General features: G+C 37.4%; 1 protein-coding gene across 2 annotated transcripts; it reads left to right on the top strand.

Annotated features, from left to right (window-relative positions):
• CHMP4C (charged multivesicular body protein 4C) lies at positions 1–27,954 on the top strand. Of its 2 annotated transcripts, none has more exons than XM_082601013.1 (5): positions 1–290; positions 20,619–20,796; positions 23,013–23,127; positions 26,117–26,282; positions 26,474–27,954. In XM_082601013.1, exons 1-5 carry the CDS (start codon positions 101–103, stop codon positions 26,536–26,538), a joined length of 714 nt encoding a protein of 237 aa, XP_082457139.1. In that variant the 5' UTR covers positions 1–100; the 3' UTR covers positions 26,539–27,954. The 2 variants fall into 2 exon arrangements, with proteins under 2 accessions (XP_082457139.1, XP_082457138.1); XM_082601012.1 differs by having other exon boundaries at positions 21–290; positions 26,117–26,237.

Genomic DNA, 27,954 nt, shown 5'->3' with positions numbered 1-27,954 from the left:
CCGAGACCCGAGCCCGATCGCGCTCACCTGTTCCCCAGGAGCGGCCCCGGGGAGCCCTGGGACGCTCCCGGAACTGCTCTCACCCTTCAACTCCACAACCATGAGCAAGTTGGGCAAGTTCTTTAAAGGGGGAGGCTCTTCCAAGAGCCGAGCTGCTCCCAGCTCCCAGGAAGCCCTGGTTCGACTTCGGGAGACAGAAGAGATGCTGAGCAAGAAACAAGAGTACCTGGAAAATCGAATCCAGAGAGAGCTCAGCCTGGCCAAGAAGCACGGCACGCAGAATAAACGAGGTAGGCTCGGGGTCTGGCCCCAGGCGTGAACTCTTCCCCTCCTACCTCCAGCCGTTTCCTTGGGGACAGTCCGGTCTGGCCCACAGCACCTGTCCCCCAGGCCACCAGGTGTGCTCCCATGGCCTTTCTAGAAACTGGTAATGACCCCCCAGGGGCCCAGAGTTAGAGAGAGCTGAGCAAAGCACAATCCTAGAGGGCAAAATGTAAGGAGGCATCACAAATGTCCGTAATCAAGATGAGCAATATTTTTATGCAATATTTTAAAAACTCAAAGTTGATACAAAAACATCCATAATGAACAAAATATCAATATTTAAAATAAAAACAGAATTGTATTATTGATTATTTTCTGTTGCAGCTGGCCCTTATGTGTTCTGCACAGCCCTTCTTTGTTTCAAATTCGTTCTGAAATGTGATGTTTTGTTCATCGTGGATTTTTTTTGCGTTAATTTTGAATTTCAAAAATATTGCATTGAAATATTATTTATCTTGATTATTGCTTTTTTGGGTGCCCCCTTAAATTTTGCTCCTGGCTTGTCTCATCCTGGTCCAGTCCTGCTGACTCCAATGCTAAATATCAACTTTTCTACCGTGTGTTTGTATTTTGAAATCACACATTTCAACTTGCTTGTAAATCTCCATTGAAGTATATTCCAGTATGTTCTGGTTTCCCTTTTCCTCAGCTGTTGAAGACTTTAGTTGGCTGTTGTGCAGTTGAGCTATTATACCAAAAAAGTAATGTCAGAGAATGAAATATTAATTCTATCACTAGCTTTTGCCATGCGGAAAGGACTTTAAGTCAGTAATGATTCTTGGTGATCCTCTTGCACCTTGAACCCTTTGTTCTTTGCCAGAGTTGATTGGTTTCTTCAGTGTATGGCTCTCTCTATAGACAATAGATCTAAACACTACCCGTGGCACATATAAAAACCCAGCAAGAAGTTGAAGTGATTTGCTCTTGTAACACAAGTTCAGTGACAGACCCAGAAATAGAAGTGGCAATTTAGGACTCTGCTCACCACCAAACCCTGAACTTGCATCCTCAAGTTGGGCGTCTTGAGTCGTAATGAAGCCTTGGGAAGATTTAGTTTGCCCTAAATGACCCTGCCATTGTTTAACACAGGAAAGGAATCATGTCTCCTGGACTTGACCTTGAAAATCCTGCTCTTTCCATAAAAATGACATTTGTGCCCATTTACTACCAACAACGGAAAGGCCAAGTTTCATTTTCTTCTGCTTTTGCATCTCTTGTCCACATTATAGGCTGTTTTAGAGTTAAGTGCTGGTTTCTATTTTTACTTCGTGTCTGAAATATTTTGGGGTGTTATTAAATGGCAATTTCTACAGAGAGACTATGCCAATATGACTTGCTAAAAAGCCATTTGTTGTTCTGTTCCTGGGCCCTTCCTCTTCAGCTTGATGGGTACTCTGACATTTGCTTAGAGTAGCCATCAAGGTACTCTGTCAAAGTTTTTTTTTGTTTTTTTTCGATTTGTTATCCACTTGGATCTGTATGTAGCTTTCTCTACAGTGGTTGCTCAGTAAATACTGGCTTAAAAAAATCTGAAAAATGAAACGTCTGCTTCTATGAAGTGGTAGAAATATAGATTTGCTTTCAGAAGAAAAGAATGTAAAATAATATAACGTTCTTGAGTTGGCAATGCACTAAATAAAGTGTCTACAAGTAGACTTTATAAAGACACCAAAAACAAAAATAAAATAAAGGCAACAGTAATCAGGAACATCAATCTAACTTCCTTAAATCAGAGTAGCTAGAGATGTATCAAGTGCAAATAATCCATTGGTTTCAGAAAAGCTATTTATTTTTCATCATTTATCCATGGGAACTTCATTGGAGTTAGCCCAAGCCTGATTCTACAGTGTCCCTGGAAGTAGGAAGAGTCTGGTTAGCATGAGGCCATCTGTAATCTAAACTATGGAAAGAATCCAATCGCAGACCATGCGTTCGAAACACTGTCAGTATCAGCATCTTCCAAATAAACCAAATAACTTCATATACATATGGTTACTGTTTTCCATTAGCCCCCAAGAAATATTTTCACACACATAATAGGGCCAAATATACTTAGTACTAAATGAGTCTTGTGCTACACAACGTCAGTGTCAGAATGGCCATAATTTACCTGTTAATCAGAGTGACATATGTATGTGCAGTTAAAGTTTTACTTCTAGAGGTGGTTAGTCAGCTAACATGCTGTCAAGAATACTAGTTGAGTGGCCAGCTAGTACCATATCAGAAAGGACCATACTCCCAGCCAGTACAAATTCTTCCATGATCTAGTTCTCTACAATAGAAGTTTTGACAGTTAGCATTCTCAATGTCAAAAATGGATTTTATTGGTAAAATGAGTAACTCTTAAATTAGCATAATGAATGTTAGAAATGGGATCTCACTGGTGAAATTGTGGGTATTCTAAACATGTGGTTTGGCTGAGATAGTTTAGAGATAATTCCTTGCTCCCCACGTAAGAACAGGCATTAAGAATGTAGTAGGTGTATAACTAATAGCGTTAGGATGGTACCCGGGGCTTGATCAGATCAGTGTAGTCTCCAGTCCTTGGTTCAGGTGGATGTCTGAACTCCCACAGAGCACAGCACCCTGCCAGGAAAGGTCGTTGTCTGTGTTCAGTGAGCCTTTCGTATAAGGGGTATTAGACTCAGAGGACATAGAGCTGGGACTTCACTGAGCTCATAAACAGGTTGAGAAACTATTTTTTTGCCTGCTTGCCCAATGTATGTTTGTTTAATAAGTGTATCTGCAGATCTGAGTCTGAAACTTGCTTTCATTGCAACTTGTAGCAAGGCTATGCAGTGGTAGCTAATTCTTACTTCAAACCTCTTTGGCAGTTACTATAATCTACCAAAAAGAGCCTGAGTGGGCACCACCAAACTGGTTTTGCAACAGCCATGATATCAAGGCTCTGTTGATCTAAAAGAGGAACAATTGAAGCAAGATCTATAATTTGGTTAAAAACTTGAGAAGAGCAGACATTCTTTAGTGCAGTTTATTCAGATTACTATGATAGAACTCCTGCTTTTTTTTGGCCGGGAGAGGTACGCTGGCCTCTCACTGTTGTGGCCTCTCCCGTTGCAGAGCACAGGCTCCGGACGCTCAGACTCAGCATCCATGGCTCAAGGGCCCAGCCACTCCGCGGCATGTGGGATCCTCCCGGACCGGGGTACGAACCCACATCCCCTGCATCGGCAGGTGGACTCTCAACCACTGAGCACCAGGGAAGCCCTAGAACTCCTGCTTTATATAAGCTACTAATCTGCTTTGTGGAAAAGCAGATTTTTTTATATGACACTTAATTATTTTTCCTATTTTTGCTAAGCACTGTCATCTAGAGCAGTTTTCAGTCCTGACTATATGAAAGTCACCTTGATGCCTACAGGATCCTGCCCTCATAGATTCTAATATAATTGGCTGGGGTGGGGTTTGGGCATCAATATTTTTTAAAGGTGCCCCCAGGTGATTCTGCCCTGTAGCCAGGGTCAAGGATGAGAAAACTAAATCCATGGTAATGTTAGTGGAGTAGAAATACAAGGTCTCTTAGTCTTGCAGTGCTTCCTACTCTTTCCATATCATGGCACCGATGGGCACCAATAATATTTGTATGTGTCACTGGGATAACCAAGGACCAGCAGCTCGAGGACTCTGGACACCCCAGGCTGGAGGCCTCAGGAGCTGAAGGTATCAACATTTTAGTACATTGCAACTCCGTTCTGCCACACTAGTTGGTGGAACACCTTAGAGGTCACTGTTCTAACCTCCCTTATGAGTTTTTTTTTTTTTTTTAATAAAATCATTAAGAGATGGTCCCAGGGATTTGCTTAAGTGTAATGTCCCTGTTCAGTTTTCGTCAATGTGTAACTATCTGGTAGAAAGTAACTTGGTGTTGTAGTCAAGAGCCTGGGCTTCAAAGCAGATAGCCCTGGGTTTGATTCCTGGCCCTGTCCTGCCACTTAGAAATGGTGTGACTTTAGACCATTTACTTGGCCTGAGTCTCAGTCTCTTCATCTGCATAATGGTGGTGATAAAGCTGATCCTCAAAGGTGTGACGATTAACGACATTACTGTGTAAAGCCCTCCATTCAGCACTTTATATATATCACCCTTTTCGATAACATAGCTTTTTTTTTTTTAAAGCTGACATCCGTTTCCTAGTAAGATCCACGTACTGGCTCAAATTTGTCTTCTGGAATAACACGGAATAAATCTACTCCATCTGTCATGTGAAGACCTTTCACATAGTTGAGGACAGCAGTCACTTGCCTGAGTCTCCTGTTCTGCAACCCCCACCTCTGTCACTTCCTCAGTTACCCCTTCCCGTGCTGAGGTTTGCTCACCAGGGCAGGTCAGTCAGGGTGAGGTGAGTGAGGCCCTGGGAGTGAGTGCCCCTTGACATCCTCCCCCTTGGTACCGCTCTGCTCTCTCCCCTCACCCTGCGGTGGCCCTGTTGCTTACCTTTTCCCAGGCAGAACAAGAAATCCAAGTATGTAACTATGTGAAAAGGGGTGGATCCAGGCTGGAGTTATCACTAGGCCTCAGGCTGTTGGGAAGTGGACTTACAGAGGTGAGAGGTTGAGACAGTGAGGAAGTGAATTTGACCAAAATCCCTCCTCAGTTTCATTTCACAGGATTCCAGTGACAATGCGGAGCTGAGGTCATTCAACGTCTTTGCCAGGTGTCTGTTTGGTGAAATGAGACCTCAAGGCAGAGAGTCTTGTGTGCATGGCTGGCTCACTTTGAGCCCTGAGGTGTTTGGGGGCAAGGATGAATTTGTTTTCAGAGTCATGATGCAGTTTGGGGCTTCCTTGGAGTCAGGATATGGGCACAGTCCCACTAGTTTTAGCTCAATGCTGGAATCTCTTGGGCTTTTTATGATAGTTGTCACAGAGCTGAAGTCTGCAATCTCAGACACCGGGGACCAGAAGAACTGAGTAAAGAGAGCCACATCGGTATCAGCTGGTTGAGTGCCAAACTAGGGAGGGCAAAAGCATGGCTCAGGTAATAGGAGACAGGCACAGACTGCAGGACCCAGATGGAAGTTCCCCTGGGAGATATCCCTTACCTAGCGACCTCTTTTCCTAATAGAATTTCTCAAAATGTGGGCCTCAGATCAGCTGCATCAGAAGCCCTGGAGGATGCTGGTTAAAATGTATACTCAGAAGGACACCCCTAAAAATTCTAATTTAGGGTTGAGTGTAGAGTTCAGAAACCTGAACTTTGGACAAGTAACTCAATGGTTCTGATGCAATTTGAGAACCTGTATGTATTATTTAATGGGCTGTTGAACTGGGAGGCACTATCTCTGCTCTCCTTTCTTCCTCACCCATTCTGTTCTCTTGTTTCTCCTCTCCTCTGGCATCACTCAGATACCCGGATGAGAAATAAACCTCCCTCTGTGTTAATTGCGAAGAAACACTCCCAGAGCTTCTGACAAGTCATCTTATGCACCGGAATTAGTTTTCTTTAGGGAAGTGTATAGGGTACTATGATTCCACAATCGTTGTGCAGGGTCCTAGAGTCCCCCAGTATTCAAATTACAACCAGGCATCACAATGGTGTTCTGTTTGCCTCTGATTATCCAATTGTTGTACCACACTCTGTGTATTCTGGGGCCAGGGAAAAGAATTTTATTCCGGGGGCATCCAATACCTGGATCTTATTCTCAGGTCAACTGCCCATTTCTCTTCTGGAAAAGACAGATCAATAGAAATGCGACCCACCCTCAACCTCCACCCTCAATTTCCTCCCTCACCTCGGGAGCTCCCGTCAGGCTTTACCCCTGGTGGGGGGCACCTAAAATATCTGGACCAGTCCTGGGAGCTCCCTTAAACTCATTCCCTTAAACTGTAATTTTAAAACTTCTCGCTTTCTTAATACCTCCCACTCCCCTCTGAGCCCTGGCAAGGATCTACAACTGGACTTGGAAAGAATTAAAAATCCCAGCCAGATTTACCCTTCCCCGCCTTTTTAAAATCACTATTTTAAATTTGCATTCCATGTTTTACATGTATTTCTATTCAATATCATCTTATTTTCAGTTGCCTTAAAATTAAGATTTTAAAATTCCAATTTCATTGGCTTATATATGAGCCATTTCTTTTGGCTGAATGAGTCACAAATTTATTCAGCTGCCTTTTTTGTTGTTGTCCAAGTATTAAAATGTATTGAATAAGACAGAACCAAGGAAAGAAGCTCATGACACACCACTAGAGACTTCATTCCAGGATCACCTCTGCATGATAGCAATGATGTTTCATGTAAGATTCAGCTAAGGCATGGTTACCGGTTTGACACCTCAGCACTCAGTGAGTTCAATTATTCATCTAGCTATGAATACACCCGACCTCTATCTCTAGCCCACACCATCTTATTTCTCTAAGTTTTTTTTTCTCTTTTCCCTAACAATGCCTCAGTATACCTTGCGAATTACATTCCTAAAACCAAACTATATTCACACACCTCTGGTTCACAATGCTGGTTTAATGAACTGGTAGTGTGTTAACTTTATCAGATTCACCTGGAAAGCTTTTTAAGATGCCACAGCAGGAGATTCTGTTTCAAGAGATCTGGGATAAGGTTTAGAATTCTGGTACTCATAGCTTTCTGGGTGATTTTGGTATGTATAAGGTTAGAAGGCCAGTGGGTGGTCCATATTTTTTCTTTGGTCATCATCCAGTAACCCAAAGAAAAGAAGCCCATGAGATTAGTTTTTGAACTAAATTTTCACCTTGTGAACTCGTATTGGCTTCTAGTTACCACTGGCTTCTTTTTTACTTCCTCAGAAACTAGAGTATAGAGTATATCTGTTCTAGAATCATTCTTTCAAGTATCTGTGGTACAAATTTTGACAGTTTGCTGACCTATCATGTTGGGTTGGCCAAAAAGTTCATTTGGGCATGGAAAAACATGAGCAAACTTTTTGGCTAACCCATAGCTTCTTCTATGATGGTAATTGGGACTGTTTCTTGTGTTATATAACTTTACGTCTAGTTTATTCTTTTCCTTCATGAATTTGAAGCAATAGTATAGATATTGGAACATTCATTTGTTATTATTCTTCACTTAAATTCCACAAAACTGGAATAGAGCACCATATTTTGGGAAATATTTACATTCAGCAAAAATATAATTTTCCTTGATTTATGCTATTTTGTAGTTTATTGAATCAGCCACAATCAAATAGAATAAGGTAGAAGAGTTACTACTAACACCATGATTATGCCAAAATCATATGATTTATGCAGTTTCAAGAAACTACAACAGGAGATTACTGTGAACTGTCCTCAGATGTACTTAGTATTACTAGTATGTTTCTCAGTATTTAGGGCTATTTATTTCAGATCAGATTTTATTTTCAAGATAACAGAATAAAAAACAACTCGAAACACATAATACTCTAACCTATGCCTATAAGGCAAGACATCTGATTCTGAGTTTTAATGTTTATGATGCTTTGCTTTGGGGGTCAGTTTTGGAAAGGGCATGAATAATTTATTTTGTTATTCAATTTTTGTAATATGCTTAAGTACACATGAATCTATTTGTGCTCTTAAGGGACAAAATTATCACAATCACTTAAAGTATATAGATAATATCGAGGTTTTATTTTTTTAAACTACACTCTCAATCCTCTGCTTTAGCAAACTATAGCCAGAACTTATAGCATATACCAGTAATTTTAGTTTCTCCTACTTTTTCTGACTATAATTTTATAGAAGTTCTAACAAATGCACAATTGCTCAAAAATTTGCAGAAGGTGAAGGAAAAAAACCCCACAAGAGTCTGGAATAAATATAAAGCAAATAGTAAGCCATTTCCTGAGTAACTGACTTTCTTGTACCAGAGATTTTAATTACTTACCTCAAACAAGTGGTATTAATAGAGAATTACTTATTGGAAATGTTTAGGACTTAGTACGAAATTTATATGGTCATACTTTAAAGCAGTAAGAGCTCTTAAACCTGGACCAGTGGCTCTCTCAGCCCACTCACTCTTAAGCCCTTTTCTCAAATATTTCTATCTTGCGGGAATTTCCAGTGAGAGAATGGGGAAGAGCTAAAGCCCTGCCCATCATCTGCTCTGTGCAGCCTCCAGCACCTCTTCTCAATCTAGCAGTCTAGTGACTTAAATGCCAACAGTGTAATTGCTACCCTCAAACAAAACAAACCCAAAAAGGCAAGCAAGGAGGAGTGGTGATTTTAAAAGTATAGGAAAGGAAAAGTTGATTATTCTCTGTTAAAATTTGGGAATCCTTGTATTAGAAGTTATTTAAAAACTTAAAATTGAATGTCAACCAGTGAGCTTAAATTAATAAAGTTTACATTTTTATATTTGGCTTACATATGATGTTAGAGAAATAAAATTGTGCGACCAAATATTTGACAAGCATTTTGGACATTTCATTCTCTATTTGAACATGAATTTCTGGTGAATCTTTTTGGTTCTTTCACAGAGCGCTATATGCTGCACAGTCATAATGGGTGTGTCTTCTTTGCTGTAGCAGGAACATTGTTCAACAGGCCTTTCTCAGTGAGCAGTGCCATTTATATTACCATTCTTTTTGTATATTTCATTCATGTAAAATGAAAGTCAGTGTAACCTTGGAGTTTGAACAAAGATATTATCCTAACTCAGAACTTCTACTGTGTTGACCGAAGCAAGAAAAAAAAGTTATGATCATGTTAAGCCAATTTACACATATTTCAAAGGTCATATACACAAGGACCTATGTTTTATCATTTTTTGAGCAGTTTGACAACTTTTATTCATGTAAACTATATTTACGTAAACTATTATATTTGTTGAGTGTTTTTCTCTCACTTACATTTGAAAAACTAAAGAATAGTACATAGAGTTCATCACCAATGTCAAAGTAAACCTTTCTTCAAGAATTTAAGTTAGTAATAGTCACCTTGCTTTGAGGATAAGAATTATGTATTCCTCCAGATTTTTTTTTTATTCCTCCAGCTTTGTTGGTCATAGGATCTCTGGGGAATAATCATAGAATCATAAGCAGTGGGAGCTAATGGGGGCTCTAGGGGTAAAGTGTGTTGGTTCTCAGGAGCACCTACAAGCCGTGGGCACAGTAGTTGGAACTATTGGTGCATCATATGAACAAGGAATACTTATTTACAAGTAGGAAATAGAGCCACATTACACACACACACACATACACATAACACATATATACATATATAGATACATATATACATATACACACATGCACATATAAACACATGCATATACACATATTCGTATATACAGATATACACAAAGGTACACACGCAGCATACAAAATTATATCCATAGGTACCTATGTCTACCCTGTAGAATGAAGCATAATCAGCTGTTTACTGAGTTTTTTGATTTAATATTTGCTGGTTTCATGTTCATACTTTTTCCTCTATATTCTAGGCAATAGCAGGCCCATAAAAGTTACCAATTTGTGAGGGTACTAATAATACTAGTAGCAAGTAGAAAACTTATTCATTCAATTGGTTATATATTCTGCCTTGTCACTTAACTGGGTCTTTACAAAGAATGTCAAGTAGATTTTAATTAATACATTGGTATAGTGTTCCAATTACAAGTTAATTTTACTTGCCTGGAAATTGATCTTGGAAGCAATTCATTATGAAAAATAGGAATTTCAGTGGATATTTAAAATGAGTCTTTTTTATAGAGTGAAGTAAGTCAGAAAGAGAAAAACAAATATCGTATATTAACGCATATATGTGGAATCTAGAAAAATGGTATAGGTGATCTTATTTACAAAACAGAAATAGAGACACAGACATAGAGAACAAATGTGTGGATACTGAGGGGGAAATGGGGGTGGGTGGGATGAAATGGGAGATTGGGATTGACATATACACACTACTATGTGTAAAACAGATAACTATTGAGAACCTACTGTATAGCACAGAGAACTATACTCAGTGTTCTGTGGTGACTTAAATGGGAAGAAAATCCAAAAAGGGGGGGATATATGTACATGTATGGATGATTCACTTTGCTGTACAGCAGAAATTGACACAGCAGTCTAAAGCAGCTATACTCCAATATATTTTTTTTAATTTTAAAAAAAGGAAAAAATATAAAATGAGTCTTTTATGCAAACATTTCTTCCTTTTTTGGCAACTGAAGTCTAATAGCCCTTTTAGGTCATGACCTTCCCCTCTCAGATTTATCTCCTCTATTAATCTCTTGGGTGACATCCTGGCAGTAAGAACTGCCTTATCTTCAAAAGTAAGTGTGAGCTTTTTAGGATGCAGAGAGGAACATCATTTCTGTTGGACAATAACTTCCATTTCCCTTGTCTCTTTCTATCTTTCTGCAGATGGCTAAGGCCACCTCTTTGTAGTCCTTTACACTTTATAATATTAATCAATCACTCTTTTTTTTAACACAAAATTCAGTACAACATTACTGGATTGCTTACAGCAATATTCCTCTTCCAAATGCCCTTTCCTCAGAATATCTCTTGTTTACTTTCTCCAATCTCTTTCCTTTTTTACTGTTTTCTCAAGCATCTGCTTTGCCATTGTATAATTCACTACATCATTTCTGTGGTCTAATCTTCTTTTAGCTTGCTATTTACCCTTTTTAATGACATTTAATATTGGCCAGACCTCTGAAAGTGTGATCTTACTTATAAGTTCCAGCTAGTGTGGCAAACTAGTGTGATTTGCTCTGGTTTCTCAGCCAGAAACTTTACATCATTTAGTAAAGAGATTGGCAGCAGGGGAGAGGGTCAGGGGCTAGAAGTAATATGTTTCATCATTCATGCTTCTTACTGGGCAGTGTGTTTGAACATCTGTGTAGACAGTCACCCTTGTTTCATTACCTTCCCTGTGAGGTCTTCCCTTACCCTCCAGAGAGAGTGTAGTGTGTACATTCCTCTGTGTATCCATTGTGCCTTGTACATGTCTCTTATTATTTTCCTCAATGTCTCCTATGCTACTTGAAGTGAAGGATGTACCTTATACAAGTTGGTATCCATGGAGATATCCATGGTATCCATCCTGTAAGATGGTAGGTGCTTAATAAATGCTTGTTGAATGATGAATAAGTGATTGAATGCCCATTTTATATTTTGCCTCCTCTGAGATTGTAGCCTTATTTCTTTGCCCCTGCAGTGCCAAGCATGTGGTGGATCTCCAGTGCATACCTGTGGAGTGACTGATATGAATGGATGAAGGATATTTTTTAAAAAATGACAAAGCCTGGGGAAAATTCATAATGGGTTGGCCCTGGACAAATAAATGAATGTTAGATTTTTCTAATATTTCCCAAGCTGTCTCCAATCTAACCTGTGACTTTGAACAGAAACATTTTGTTTTTATTCCACTTATGGAATGCTCATGGTGATGCTTACTCAGATTGTGTTTTTCGAGAACTATAATGAGTTGTCATAAATAGAACTATTGTTTGATTAATGAAGTGAGTTGTATGTGAGTAAGAACAGGGCTTACGTTGAAGTTTCTCAAATAAAACAACACGATTATGAGACTTCCCAGTTAAAAGCAAAAGAGGACATAACCAATTATGAGTGGCATGTCACTTAAGCACTCTCTGGGATTAAGTCTTCCAAGCTTCATCTTTTTAGGCCTTCTCTAGAAATCACCCTTTCCTGGGAGAAAGTAGAACTGTCGTAATTCAGTTTCATATTTCACAGATAGGTTTGTTTGTAGCCACTAGATATGATAGTCCCTAAAATGTTCTTCCTTTTTTTGACAACTAATAGATGAACAATGCATGGATTTATACACCTTGAACAAGCAAAGAATAACAGGTTGACCTTTCCAATCAAGATGCCCTATACATTATCTAAGCAATGAAACTGCAACTCTTTTCTGCTTTTTGAAGTTATTTTTCATAGATGACTGAAAGCCTTCCTCCTCTGGCAATGTGGTAAAGTTGCAGAGGGCTAGTTGAATTTTGGTTCAAGTGGGTAATTCTTACATTTCAGTCCCATTTATCAATGGGCTGTATAGTAAGGGCTCTTCGTGTATCCCTTGGCAGCAGTACATACCGGACATTGTTCTGCAGCTCCGTCGCTGAAGGAACATCACTGTTATACAAAGAGACAAAACCCCTGGAAGTTTCTCCCCCACAAAAGAATACAGTAGATTCCTTTGTTTTAGAAAGAATGTTTTCCAGGTTTCATCAGCTGCCTAAAGGCACATGTAGGAGCTTGGCAGATTGAATTGCACACTCTACATAGGTTAAATTACACGCCTCGAAAAGTGTCTTTCTTTGATAAATCAGGAGTGATGTTATATTTGCAACATTTGTCGAATGTCTTTGAAAAAAATACAACTGTTTCTTTCCTAAATTGGTTATAGAAAACAAAGTTAAAGCTTGTCCATCTCATGGTGGGCACATGGCATCATCATTTCACATGAGAAACAGCTCACAGGGATACTCCTCACATACACCTCTTGACTCTTTGGAACAGAAGCCTCTGGTCTTACTGTTTGGGAGAAACATACTGTGCCAGATAGAAGCCACAAGAAGTGTCAGGTGTCCCGGGGCCAGATTCAGCCATACAGAAATAATCTGTTTTGCTCACACAAGGTTTTTTTTTGAAAAATATAGCCCAGCTTTTAAATTTGAAAGATTTGGGATGCAAATCCAGATCTCTTGCTTCTTTTGATCGTGTGGAAGGCTGGGCATGCAATCTGCATGGCAGCCAAGGACTGGAGCCCAGTGGTGTTGCTTCCATAGATCAGGCTTAATCTCTCCTGGTCTCTGGAGTTCCCACTTCTTCCTGTTGGCTCTTTGATACTGGAGCCAGTGTCCATGGCCATTTATTGTCACTCTTGCACTATTTTTTATTGTTATAATAGAGGAATATTCCTCTATCTCTTTCTCACAGGTGAGAAAACAAAGAAGGCCTTTTCCCTTAACCTCTCTCTCTCTCCTTCACTTTCTTTCTTTTTTTTTTTTAACATCTTTATTGGAGTATAATTGTTTTACAATGGTGTGTTAGTTTCTGCTTTATAACAAAGTGAATCAGTTATACATATACATATGTTCCCATATATCTTCCCTCTTGAGTCTCCCTCCCTTCCACCCTCCCTATCCCACCCCTCTAGTTGGCCACAAAGAACCGAGCTGATCTCCCTGTGCTATGTGGCTGCTTCCCTCTAGCTATCTATTTTACGTTTGGTAGTGTATATATGTCCATGCCACTCTCTCACTTTGTCACAGCTTACCCTTCCCCCTCCCCATATTCTCAAGTCCATTCTCTAGTAGGTCTGTGTTTTTATTCCCGTCTTACCCCTAGGTTCTTCATGACCTTTTTTTTTCTTTCTTAGATACCATATATATGTGTTAGCATACGGTATTTGTTTTTCTCTTTCTGACTTACTTCACTCTGTATGACAGACTCTAGGTCCATCCACCTCACTACAAATAACTCAATCTCGTTTCCTTTTATGGCTGAGTAACATTCCATTGTATATATGTGCCACATCTTCTTTATCCATTCATCTGTTGATGGACACTTAGGTTGCTTCCATGTCCTGGCTATTGTAAATAGAGCTGCAATGAACATTTTGGTGCATGGCTCTTTTTGAATTATGGTTTTCTCAAGGTATATGCCCAGTAGTGGGATTGCTGGGTCGTATGGTAGTTCTATTTTGAGTTTCTTAAGGAACCTCCATACTGTTCTCCATAGTGGCTGTACCAATTCACATTCCCACCAGCAGTGCAAGAGTGTTCCCTTTCCTCCACACCCTCTCCAGCATTTATTGTGTTTAGATTTTTTGATGATGACCATTCTGACCAGTGTGAGATGATATCTCATTGTAATTTTGATTTGCATTTCTCTAATGAATAATGATATTGAGCATTCTTTCATGTGTTTGTTGGCAATCTGTATATCTTCTTTGGAGAAATGTCTCTTTAGGTCTTCTGCCCATTTTTGGACTGGGTTGTTTGTTTTTTTGATATTGAGCTGCATGAGCTGCTTGTAAAGATGCTACCACAAAACTACTAGAGCTAATCAATGAATTTGGTAAAGTAGCAGGATACAAAATTAATGCACAGAAATCTCTGGCATTCCTATACACTAATGATGAAAAATCTGAAAGTGAAATTAAGAAAACACTCCCATTTACCATTGCAACAAAAAGAATAAAATACCTAGGAATAAACCTACCTAAGGAGACAAAAGACCTGTATGCAGAAAATTATAAGACACTGAGGAAAGATATTAAAGATGATACAAATAGATGGAGAGATATACCATGTTCTTGGATTGGAAGAATCAACATTGTGAAAATGACTCTACTACCCAAAGCAATCTACAGATTTAATGCAATCCCTATCAAACTTCCACTGGCATTTTTCACAGAACGAGAACAAAAAATTTCACAATTTGTATGGAAACACAAAAGACCCTGAGTAGCCAAAGCAATCTTGAGAACGAAAAATGGAGCTGGAGGAATCAGGCTCCCTGATGTCAGACTATACTACAAAGCTACAGTAATCAAGACAGTATGGTACTGGCACAAAAACAGAAATATAGATCAATGGAACAGGATAGAAAGCCCAGAGGTATACCCCGCACCTATGGTCACCTTACCTTTGATAAAGGAGGCAAGAATATACAGTGGAGAAAAGACAGCCTCTTCAATAAGTGGTGCTGGGAAAACTGGACAGGTACATGTAAAAGTATGAAATTAGAATACTCCCTAACACCATACACAAAAATAAACTCAAAATGGATTAAAGACCTAAATGTAAGGCCAGATACTATCACACTCTTCGAGGAAAACTTAGGCAGAACACTCTATGACATAAATCACAGCAAGATCCTTTTTGACCCATCTCCTAGAGAAATGGCAATAAAAGCAAAAATAAAGAAATGGGACCTAATGAAACTTAAAAGCTTTTGCACAACAAAGGAAACCATAAACAAGACCCAAAGACAACCCTCAGAATGGGAGAAAATAGTTGCAAATGAAGCAACTGACAAAGGATTAATCTCCAAAATTTACAAGCAGCTCCTTCACTTACTTTCATTACCTGCTTCCTCCTTCAGAGTTTAGGTCTCTGATTCAGGCCAATGGGTAGTTTGCGGTATGGACATTATAGTGTAAGTTGAGATCTTACATCTTGGTGAATTTTTAAATTTCTCCCAACTATTTTGAGGGGCAGAAACCATATGTTAATATAGGCATTCAAAATTGTGTCCAAACCAGAACTTGTTATTATTGTGTCAGCTGTGCCGTGCAGCTTGTGGGATCTTAGTTCCTCGACCAGGGATTGAACCTGGGCCTTTGGCAGTGAGAGCACAGAGTCCTAACCATTAGACTGCCAGGAAATTTCCAGAACTTATTGTTATTAATAAAAAATATTGACAAGGTTGGGCATTATATCATGTGGCTCCCAAAACATAGTTCTGAAATCTTGTGAAGAACATGATGGTAATGATGAAGATTTGTAATATTTAGTAATCACTCACTATATGCCAGGCTAATTTCTTTACATATGTTATTTCATTTAATCTTTAACAACTGCATGAGTTATATTCACATTTTCCAATAAGCAGCTATGTAAGGCCACGTAGCAGTGGGTAGATGGAGCCTAGATTTGAAAGGAAACCTGACTCCAGGGTACAATGTTCTATTGTCATCTTCTAGGTGTTATTTTTATTGTTATTATTATTGTTCAACTGAGGGAGCATCATTTAAGGAGAGTTAAGGTCACATTCCAAGGTTATTACACAAAGTTTTTAATTGGTAGATGTAAGATTAAAATGCAATGCTAGTGACTCCAAAGTCCCATCTTTTATACCAAATTGTATTTTTCAATTTACAGAAAGTAATCTAAAATTAATTGTTACTAGGAAACGTGGCATTTTTTTTTAATGAAAAGTTTAAAAAATTCTCAAAAAAAAAAAAAAAAGAAAATACTTTTGGGTCAATGGGTATAATTAGGTTCCAAATAAGTGCGGACACTGAACCAGCCTGACGAGATAGGAAAGAGACAGACTTTGAACCTTCCACCTCTGAGTATGTTGGGTGGGGATATGTATTTGGAGTTTAGCTTCTTAGGATACTCTGCTGTATAGTATTATGTACTGTACCATTGAAATGCAGAGCTGTTTTGTAATATTATGTTCCTGTTATGGTGAGTTAGGGTGAAAAAACAGGTAACGTTGCTCAGAGGTCTCAGAAATAAGATATGCAATCTCATTAATGAATGACTGTTATATAAATCACTATTATTAATAGAAATAATATCTAGTTGCTCAGTCTCTACTGTGTACAGGTACTTTATAAGGTGGTTTCCATAAATTATCACTAGTTCTTAGAACAATCACCCTGCCTCTTGGGGATTATGTCCTCTCTTCCAGAACAGCAAACTGAAGCTCAGAGAAGGAAAATGACTTATCCAAGAAGAAAAGTGACTTATCCAAGAATATATGTCTATTAAGTCATGGAAGAAAATTTCACACTCTGACTTTGAAGGCCATACTCTTTCCATTATACCATGCTGTCATGGTGCACAAAATTATCAAATTTATTCATTCATCTTATCTTCTCTAAAATAGACCAATAATAGTATTTACTCTTGTAATTTTTTTTGTGAGAGTTAATGATATAAATCACATAATGCACATAAAACACTTAACACCAGTTTGGCATCTAGCAAATGCTCAGTAAACATCGTTTTTTGTTATGTACAGTATTTTGTTGGCCATGTGCCAGGAACTGGGCCAGGTGCTGGGGAAACAGATGGATAGGATTCTGTATCTTTCCACACAGGGCTTATAATTAGTGTAGGGGAAATGGAGTAGAATACATTTTACAAAAATTATAATCCAATGTAATAAATATCATAGTGGGTGTGGATCTCCAGGCAGAGTGATAGCACAGAAGGTCAGCTGGTCATATTCCTGCATTCAGGAGAAAACCCTCACACAGCTCTGGTCATTCACGTGAAGAGTCTCTCCACAGTGATATTGTATGATATTGTAGAAAGGCCTTTGTGCCAGATGTTTTTTAAATTATTTTTTTAGTTCTCTCCTAAAGGACAGATTAAATAAATAAATAAAAGCTGTTCTTTAAATTAAGTGTTAGTGCTATTCAGCAAGGACAGAAATTGTGGTGTTGCACCTGGGGAGGGAAGTAGAGCAGAACCGAGGTGACCCTGGACCTTCACAGTGGGCAGAAAGGGGCGGGGAAAGAAAGTTACCACTCATGAGAGAAATATAGAAAAATGATCCACACCTAAAAAGCCTTTCTTTGGCAACTGTAAGAATCCCCAGCCTGTCTGCTTCCTCCCTACCCTTGGAAGGAAGCCTGCCTGTTGGCATGCCCCACCTGCTTCTATAGAGCTCTGGGCAGCCTTCTCTTTCAAGAGAGAGACCTCATGGAGAAACACTCTTATGTAACTACGATTTCAACAGTTATTTACACTGTTAAACTACAATGTTCCCTGGCTTATTTTCTTACTATTACTTTTTGTATCCTATATTGTTCTTTCTTGGATTTTTTAAAAAAAATTTACTGGAGTAAAAGTATTTTTTTTTTTTTTGGAAACAGTGCATAGTTATAAATTCTCTAAATGCCTGTAGGTCTAAAAATGACTTCATTTTGTTTCAAACTTAAATAATAGTTTGGATTTTTACAGAATTCTAGCTGCAAAACGTTTCAAAAATTTTAAGACACTATTCCATTGCTGTTGGATAGCCAGTATTTCAAACATTTTATAAAAATATCAGTCTCATTCCTTTGTAGATAATCTCTTCGCTTGTTTCTCCTCTGGAAGCATTTAAGATTTTCTATTTTTTTACCTTGGAGTTACAAAATTACTAGGATAGGTCTAGGCATGTGCCTTTTATTTTTTGCTTTTCCCATCTAAGTGTTCAGTGAGTATTTTTATTCTGAAGAGTCGTCTTCCTTCAGCTTAGGGAAACCGTATTCTTTAATTTCTTTATTACTTCTTTCCCCACCGTTGTTTCTATTTTCTTCTGAAATCATTATTTATTCTTGTATTATTATCCACACTCCCCCTGAAACATTCTTTCTCTTTTGAAATCCTTGTAAGACGGATGTTGGATTCCTTGGCTCTGTCCTCCAATATATTAACTTATCTCTCTTTTCGTTCTATGTTCTGGAAGAATTCCTTAACTTTATATTCCTGGTCACTAATTTAGTCATCAGTTATATTTATTCTACTTTTCAACATTTTAATTTATTTTTTTAGTTATGTTTTTAATTTCTAAGAATTTTTTCTTGTTTTCTAGTTGCTCATTTTTATGGAAGCCCATTCTTGTCTTATAACACAATAGCCTCTTGATCTCCCTGAAGATACTAATACAAGTTTTGTTTTTAACATATTCTATTTCCTACATTATCTCTCTTCTCTTGGGTTCATGACAATGTAGGATATAAGAAGCAATAGTAAGAAAATAAGCCAGCAAGCTCTGTTAGTTTAGTGTAAATAACTGTTGAAATTGTATCTATGAAACTTACTGCACTTAAGAAATGTTTCCTTAAATATTGAAAGAATAATTTAAAAAACTGGTAGTTATCTGGAACTAATAAAAGCGAGATTATTTCAATCAATTATTGTGGGGTTTGGGGTGATAAGACAATCTTGTTTGGGGACAATACATTTTATAGATACTGATTAATTATAGATTCTGATTTATATTCAACATGGATAGAAAAATTAAGTTTAATTATATGTGTATATTTTAAATACAAGTGTATCCATTAGAATAATTTAGTATATATAACTATCCCACAATTAAAGGGGAATAAAATGGACACATAAAAATTGATCAATCTATATAAAGACAAGAAAGCAAAAAGAAAATAAAAATCATAACAAACAGAAAACACAATAAATATGATAGCAAAAAGACCATACTAGATGACATATCAGTTATTACAATAAGTGAGAATAACTTAAAAACTTACATTAAAAGTGGGAGACTATCTGAATGGTTAAAAATAATCACACACATTAAACACTCAAATATATGCTATCTGTAATAGGCAATATCAAAAGAGAGCAAATAAAAATAATTTTGAAATTGAGGTCCATGTAAAATTATTACAGGCAAATTGTAATAAAAAGAAAGCTGAAAGATTAATTCTATATTAAACATTAATATTAATATACAAAATATAAATTTTAATATAAAAATATTAACTTTATATTAAATATTAATTTAATAGAAAACAAAATGCAATTTGAGGCAAAGGTTAAATGGAGATCAAGTAATATTGATTCATAGATCATTAATAAAATCCAGCAGGAAAGTATAATGGCTAGAAGTCTTCATGCACCAAACAAAAAGCATTGGAATAAATATACAGAATCTGTTGAAAGTAATTGACCAAAACCATTAGAAAAGAGCCTTCCCTCAGAACCCTCTGTTGCAATTATTTCACTCTGAAACCATAAAAATATTTGTGTTCTTTTGTCAATTCCATTTAATTATTTCATATTAGCATTCTGCTGCTGCTGTTTTCCTGCATTCTCACTAAATGCCTTATCAAAACTCACATTTTAGGGCCTATTTTTCAGGGTGCCTTCCAAGGTGCCATAGTCAAAAGAACTCTCTTAGTGTTGTGATTTTTGAAAGAAGCACATAAGATTTTGCTAAGTGTTAATGGGAGGGTATTTGGATACCATTTCTCTGAAGGCACCAGTCTTTTCCCTCACCAGTATGCCATCTAATTCTTGAGAATGACTCTACAGTGTTGATTTTATGGACACTTATGATTAGATGTAACCTTACTGATCATCTCATAGTCACTTCAGACCAAGACAAGCTCGGCATCCTAGGCTTTGGACTGTTACTCACTGACTACCTTCAAGCAAGTCATATAACTTCTCTGGGTCTCAATTAACTTGTCTTTGAAATAAGAAAATAGGGCTAGAATAGATAGTCCTTAAAATTCTTTCTTTCTCTAAAGTTTTATTTTTCTTATTACATGATATTTATTTCTATTTTATCTATTCTTTTTCTAAAATCCAATATTAACAGAAACACCTCTGTGGTATATTTTATAGACTATGAAATTTTGACTTTTCATCTACTGACACTTGGCAGATCTTTGGAAGAATAACAAAATGTTTAAGGAAGCAGTAGCTGATACAAGCAACTGAAAGGATAGATGCTACCCTTTAGTTTTTTATTTGGTATCCTCTTTGGTTTCAACAATACTGATTACATGGTTGGGGCTGAGTAAACATCTCAGCAAGTGTCTTGAGTGAGTGATTGGCTCTCTCCTTATAAATGTGGCTTCTCCCTTATTTAGCTGCATTACAGGCACTAAAGAGAAAGAAGAGGTTTGAGAAGCAGCTCACTCAGATTGATGGCACGCTTTCTACCATTGAGTTCCAGAGAGAAGCCTTGGAAAACTCACACACCAACACGGAAGTGTTAAGGAACATGGGCATTGCAGCAAAAGCCATGAAAGCAGTTCATGAAAACATGTGAGTGACTTTAGTCTCCCTCTGAGCCATAAATTCCCTCAGTGCTTTGGAAGTATATGATGATCTGCACAGGAATGGGCTTACTCATTTGAGACTCTTTGACATGTTGGAATAGAATGTTCCCACAGAGAAAGAGCAGAAGTAATATTGGCAAAAGAAGAAAAAGACCATGAAAAAATAAAGGACATTTGTTTTGCCCTTAATGTTTCTCAGTGGCCTCACTATTGTTTGACACTCCACCTGCAAATATTTTCATTCTATAATTTTTAAAAAGCTTAAATGTTAATATCTGTGAAGGTGTTAGAACTATACAACAGTGGTTGTCCAATTTTGGGGGAACTCAAAAATCACTACTAATGAGAACACAGATGCCCAAGCTCCTTCAAGAAAAGTAAGGATTGGGTCTTTTTGTTTTTAACCAAGCTCCCCAAGTGATTCTGATACTAACCAATGTTTGAGAACCATTGACATAAAATAGTAGATAAAAGCATGGATGTGGGGTCAGATTTTCTGGACTATAATCCCAGATCCTGCTGACTGTCCTTGGGCAAATTACTTTGCCTCTCCCTGAGTCAGTTTCCTTATCTGTAAATTGGAAATAATAATAGTACCTACCTCATGTTGTTATTGTGAAATTCAATGAGATTCGAGATATACTGCACTTTCCTGGCACAAAGTAAGCACTCAGTAATCTATATTCATAGTGGCAGTGGGGCTAACAATTTGCTTTATATTCACACTGAGAATCAATGTCTGGGACCTAATCCTTTTCCAAAGTTAAATATCATAGTGAAGTTTGGACCAAAGGTATGCAAGGGCAAAGAGTGACTGAGGGATGAGGAGAAGCTTCCATGGATGGGAAAAGGTGGAGAGACAGAGGCTGGGGTCAGTGAAGACATCTTTGCTAACATTTTCTTGGCTTGATAATCAATTGACAATCAGCCATCATTTTGACAGCTTCTGAGAGATCATTCAGTTCATTATCAGAGTCACAGTCCTATATTGTTGCTGTAAGCTGGGTGCTAAAATGTATTACAAAATCATAGTTTTTCTCTCCGGGTAGTTTAGCAGCATCATCCCTGGGTGTTCCTTTTGAGAAAAATTCACTCCCAGGCCCAAACTTTAGCTGTACCTTTCTCATATGATTTTTAAATAAATAATCCTTGTATGTTTGTTATAAATATAAGAATTGGAAATAAGGGGTGATAGGAGGATGGCAAAGTATTCTTTTTGATTACTACATGAAATTATGTCAAAATACTCAGCTTTTCCCATGTATAGAGTCTGGAAAACTTGTAAAAGATTTATTCCATTGGGAATCAAAATTTCAGTGTTAATTGCTTAATAATGAGGAAAATTGTCACTTCTCTGGTATCCAATCAGTTTGGACTAGCTTCAGAGTTGGAGGAATGATTCAGAGACAAGGTACTGGAGAGGCAGCTCAGATGCTGGCATTCGGACACTGGCAGCTTCAGTGGGTGGTTGGAGGCCAGTGGGACTTGGGTGCTAGAAACTGTCTTGAAAGCAGCTGTCCATCCTGGGCCTGTGATTCCTTTGCTGAAGTTGCTGATTCTTCTGAGGGCTTCATAGGCCTAATCCTGCTCTCATCGGTAATCTCTCAGACCATCAGCAGCTATGGGAAAGTTCTCAGGGAGCCAGGACCTCAGACATACTAGGCAGTCTAGAAAATAGATCTCTAGTTCCAGAGTTCACCTTCTACAAAAAGCTGCCTTGATAGCAGCTGCTGAGAGCTGCCCGAGCATATCTTAGTCACAGTGGTCCTTGGTCGCCCACTTGGTCCTTGGTACCACTTCCTGCAGAGTTAATACATAGCAGCATATATTTAAATTTTACATATGCCCTACCAGAAAAAATTTCAAAATGGGTCTACAAATATTGTTAGTTATCAAATAATTTGCCCTCTAGTGACCCCCAAATGTAATGGCTATCAACTTAATTTAATTTACATAATTTAAAATATATGTACATATACAGAATTATTAATTTTTTTGAAATGCAAATTCTTAAAGTTGATAAGTCTTATCACCTGGAATGTTCAGTATCCTACTGAAATAACTATCCTACTGAATAGTTTACTATACTACTGAAATAAAAATAAGAGTTTATATTAAATTGACTCATTTTTCTACTTTATATCTAAATTCATAATTTTAAAGTAAAATTCTAAGCTATTTCAATAAAATATTATTTCCCAGGGATCTGAACAAAATAGATGATTTGATGCAAGATATCGCAGAGCAACAGGATATTGCCCAAGAAATCTCAGAAGCATTTTCTCAACGAGTTGGATTTGGCGATAACTTTGATGAGGTGGGTGACACTATATAGAGAATGGAGTATGGTGGCCGCTAAAAAGGACAGCTTCCCATCATATGGAGCAAGCAGGTTTCCTTACACATTTCCTTAAATATCATTAAAGAATAAATTTCTTAGAAAAGTACCTGTCTTAAGAGGGAAATGAAGTGTTGGTAGCTCTGATTTAAAGGAAAGATTAATACAGTTTGGCAAATAGCCCCCTAATTAAGTTTTCAGCTATTAAGGAAAAGCAGCGTGTGATTATGTAAAGTTAGTGACTTTTAATGGTTGAAGCCTAAAACCCCATTACGAAAAATTGAGTGCTTGCACATCTGGGCAAAACAAAGCAGACTGTGTCACTCTGCAAGAAACAGATCATGCTCGTGTTAAATTAGAGGTTAGGTTGCCTCTGTTCGTTACTTAGGCTATGAAACAAAATAAATGTGGAGTGACATTATTAACACACACATTCCATTGAGATTAATCAGTCAAATAATACAGGCTATAATTATAATGGTGGTGTCTGCACTGTGAATTTCAATTGTTCTCTTCAAAGTACACACAAAGTATACACAAATTTTGAAACATTTCCAATTCTCAGATTACCATGGCAAAGAATCTGACTTCCTACGTTCATGTAGTGTTAAAAATGGTACATCTAATAAGTAAGATGTAGTTCCACAGAATCCTTGAAAGTGAGAATTGTGTGTCAACAGCTTTTTTTTTCTAGTTTTGTTTTATTTTATTTTATCTTTCTCCATTCTACTTTTTTTTAATTGAAGTATAGTTGATTTACAATGTTGTGTTAGTTTCAGGTGTACAGAAACGTGATTCAGTTATACATACACATATATCTATTTTTTTTCAGATTCTTTTCCCTTATAGGTTATTACAAAATACTGAGTGCTGTCCCCTGTGCTATACAGTAGGTCCTTTTTGGTTGTCTCTTTCGTATACAGTAGCGTGTATACGTTAATCCCAAACTCCTAATTTATCCCTCACCCTCCACTACTTTCCCCTTTGGTAACCATAAATTTGTTTTCTATTTGTTGTCTGTTCATCTGTTTCTTCAATAGCTTTTTAAAATAGTATAGACCAGGGGTTGGAAAAATGTGGCTTTCAGGCCAAATCCTCCCAAAGTTCTGTTTTTATATGGCTTGTTGAACAAGATGGTTTTTATATGTTTAAAGGATTGCAGAAAACAACAGCAGCAGTGACAATAGCAACAAAGAAGCCTACGAGACAGAGACCATATGTGGTCTGCAAAGCCCAAAATACTGCTGTCTGGCCCTTTCCAGAGAAACTTTGCCTATCCCTGGTTAGACTAACGAGCACCTAATGAGTGCACTGTGACATGGTGGAAAGAGCTCTGGGCTCAATAGGACATCTGGGTTCTGCCATTTATTACTAAACTTTGTGTAAGTCCCTTTACTTTTCTGACCCTTAGTTTTCTCATTTATAGAATGAAAATGACCGGATTCCTAGACTATCTCTAAAGTTTCTTAAATTCTAAAATTCTTTTATCAATGAATAAATAAGTGTATGATACCTGAAGTCTGAAAATGATGGAGATGATTATTCTGTCACCACATATTTGCTAAAGAAAATATCAATATCTTTTCAGTGCTGTTGGTAACCATCAAGCACTATTGGCAATTCTGGGCATACATTCAGTGTAGGATAGTGTGTTCTGCTACTACTACATTTGTTATATTTGTTCTTAATTGTTTTGTGAGCAGAAATAGGATATCAGAGTATTCATGTTGAAGGTACATTATTCATTCAGCCTGTGGAGCACCATAAAGCCCACAACTACACTGACCACACTATTTCACATGGCCTCATGCTATACATTTTCATGTTTATTTCCTTTTCATGAGGTAGATATAATGATGGTCAGACAGTCATTCAGCTTACTGTATGTCTGATACGTGGTAACTTGATCGAATGCTGTGGTTGGCTTAAGGATCTCCACTCTTGGCCCATAGTATTGTTACTCTCATTTTAATATAGAATAATTATTTGTTTCTGTGCCTTTCTCCTACATTCAATATGCTCCTTAAATGTAGGGACTGTTGTTTGGACTTTGTCTCCCCAACCCTGAGTTCAGCCAGGAGTGAGCTCTCAGTAAATTTGCTCTATGATGAATAAATGAAGAAATCTCCTTGGTCGAATATAAGAGTGTCTTAGGTCATTTCTAATAATGACAACCTCAGAATTCTAATGATGACAAATTTAGTTTTGACTCCCAACTTCTCTCGGGGGGTTGGACTCAACCTGAGGACACTTGGAGTCAGTTAGACATGAACTATTCATCTCAAGTCATCTCATATCTGTCATAAGGTGACTTTTACTCTTAAAGCCTCAAACTAGACTTGCCTCTCTAAGGTTGTTGGGGCAGAGAATAGTTTAGGATTAAACCAGACTCTGGGGCTATTGCTAAAAGAAAGAAATACAGTGTACCTACCTTGCGTTGAAACTTTCTTAACTAAGACACACAGCATGATATTTACTAGTTTTGGTAATTTGACAAAGGAACAATAATATTTTTGATTCTTTTTACTTTTGGTATGTTATGGTTTTACTATACCTGCTGTTTTATTTCAGTAGCATTAACCCAAATGAAAATATTTATTTCCTTTAGTTAAATTCTCACAGATTCTTAATTCTTAACACTAGAAAATAAAAGATACATTGGAAAAATGACAGGCAAGGTGTAAATTTCCCAGAAACTGTGGAGGTTATATATTCAGCTAGCACAAATTACTTGAAAAACTGTTGACGGAAGTATTATAAAATTAACTACAACAAATTTGCACAACCCCAAATATTCATATTTTAATTATTGCTCAGTGTTGCAAAAAAGACTTAGTCTTAAAATAAATATTCCATTTCACTGGGTTCTCACATATCAATTGGGTAGCAGATGTTCTTGTTATTATGTTTGAGGAAATCCACTTCTTGAAACATTAACTCCCTAATTCTTTCTTTTTCCTCTGTTCAGGATGAGCTGATGGCAGAACTTGAGGAACTGGAGCAGGAAGAATTAAATAAGAAGATGACAAATATCCGACTTCCAAATGTGCCTTCCTCCTCCCTCCCAGCACAGACAGACAGAGTAGCAGGTCGCATGTCAAGCACGTCCTCCTCTGCACATCGATCCCGAGCAGGTCTCTTCTCCACCTCAACCACCTGTGGTCAAATAATTACCTGAAATAATAGCCAGGCCTATCCCTTTTAGCACTTATTTTTCATTGCATAAAATATACCTTTTAGTACATAATTCATACCTGTTTTCTGTGCTGAAAATATAAATGTCACCAATTACTAATTTTTATCCATTTTTGTTTGTTTGTTTCAGCATCTTCCAGGAGGGCAGAAGAAGAGGATGATGATATCAAACAATTGGCAGCTTGGGCTACTTAAAACAGAATTTTTGGACACCGAAATTAATGAGCGGTACATAAGACACAAAAAATGTTTTTACCAAATATAGAGGTTAACAAAGATTCTGTTTTATATTTATACTGGATGAATAATTGTCTTTTAAGCCTCATAGGTAAAAGTTAAAAAAGGAGTCATGTGTAGATTTAGGATCCGGGATGGAATGGGACTTCCTGGTAGCATTTTGGAGGATCTCTCCATACTGATGGGAGGGGGCATTCTACCTTGTTCACTATTATATTATTTCCAGTCCTGGCACATAGTTAGTACTCTCTATATATTTGTTGAAAGAAAACTGAATTCTATGAACATATAAAACATATAACAGTTTATAAACAACTTAAGAGTGATATGTTTAGGAAAGATGGGGAAAATAACTTTCTTTCCTATGAGAATGCAAGTTTGCTGTGTGTATCCATGTTGTAGCCTAGGGTGAATGTATAAGAAATGTATCTTTTATAGGAGACATGTTTGTAGAGAAGTCTTGTGTGAGTCTATACATAAATAGTTTCACTTGAGTTTTGCAGTTTAAAATCTTAAAGGAGTTTTAATTGACATTTTTTATGCCAAGCTTGGAATGGCACAATGGATGCATTTCCCAAAATGTCTGAAAGCACTAACAGCTTACACTGCTGAGCGAGAATCTCCTGGGTGTAATTTAGTCACTTAGGGGGCTGCATTAACATTCCCAGACCATTATGATGCTGTTATGGCTTCAGCGTGCTAAATATGTGAATATTCATTCTTTTCTGTTTTGTGCTCTCTTGTACATTTATTTACACTTTACATCATATTCCTTGTAAATACATAAAAATATAGGAAATTAAAAGCATATCTTGAATAAAGTTTTGGCCATAATGATTTTTAAGTGTAAGTACAACACTATGTATTGTCCATAATGGTTCATGGACCATAAAATGACAAACGTCGTTATAGAAAATGGTCTAGTAATTCCCCACATTTGCTCAGGGAATACAAGGTCTAATGGGATGGAAAGAACACTAGACCTGGAGGTAGGAGTTCTGGATTCCATCTCCTGCTCTGACACTAACACAGTACAACTAGGCAAGTCATACACTCTTGTGTCTTGCCTTTGTGTCTTCACTGGGAAATCTAAGGGTTGGACTTGATGATGTCTAATGGTTCCATCTTGCCACAGGCCTTTTGCACATGCTGTTTTCTCTTAGCAGTCTTCCCACTCTCCACAACACAGATACCACATCTTACTTATCCCTTAAATCTTAGAGTGTCCTTTGTTTTGGTAAACTTTTCCTGATTGCACAGACTAAATCAAGTCTCCCTGTTATATGCTTTTGTAGCACTCTGCTTTCTCTCCTATCATCTATCATGGTTTATGTTGCATATTTACTTGAACAATCACTTTATTATTCTTTTTCA

The sequence above is a fragment of the Mesoplodon mirus genome (genome assembly GCF_964341445.2).
Source record: "Mesoplodon mirus genome assembly, chromosome: 16".
Lineage (NCBI taxonomy): Eukaryota > Metazoa > Chordata > Mammalia > Artiodactyla > Ziphiidae > Mesoplodon > Mesoplodon mirus.
Note: the sequence above shows the minus strand (reverse complement) of the source record. Positions and strands in the feature narration are given on the sequence as shown.

Coding starts and splice junctions, on each gene's coding strand:
- CHMP4C (XM_082601013.1), top strand. CDS start 101: ATGAGCAAGTTGGGCAAGTTCTTTAAAGGGGGAGGCTCTTCCAAGAGC. Junction 20,797..23,012: donor AAAGCAGTTCATGAAAACAT/GTGAGTGACTTT, acceptor ATTATTTCCCAG/GGATCTGAACAAAATAGATG. Junction 26,283..26,473: donor TGCACATCGATCCCGAGCAG/GTCTCTTCTCCA, acceptor TGTTTGTTTCAG/CATCTTCCAGGAGGGCAGAA.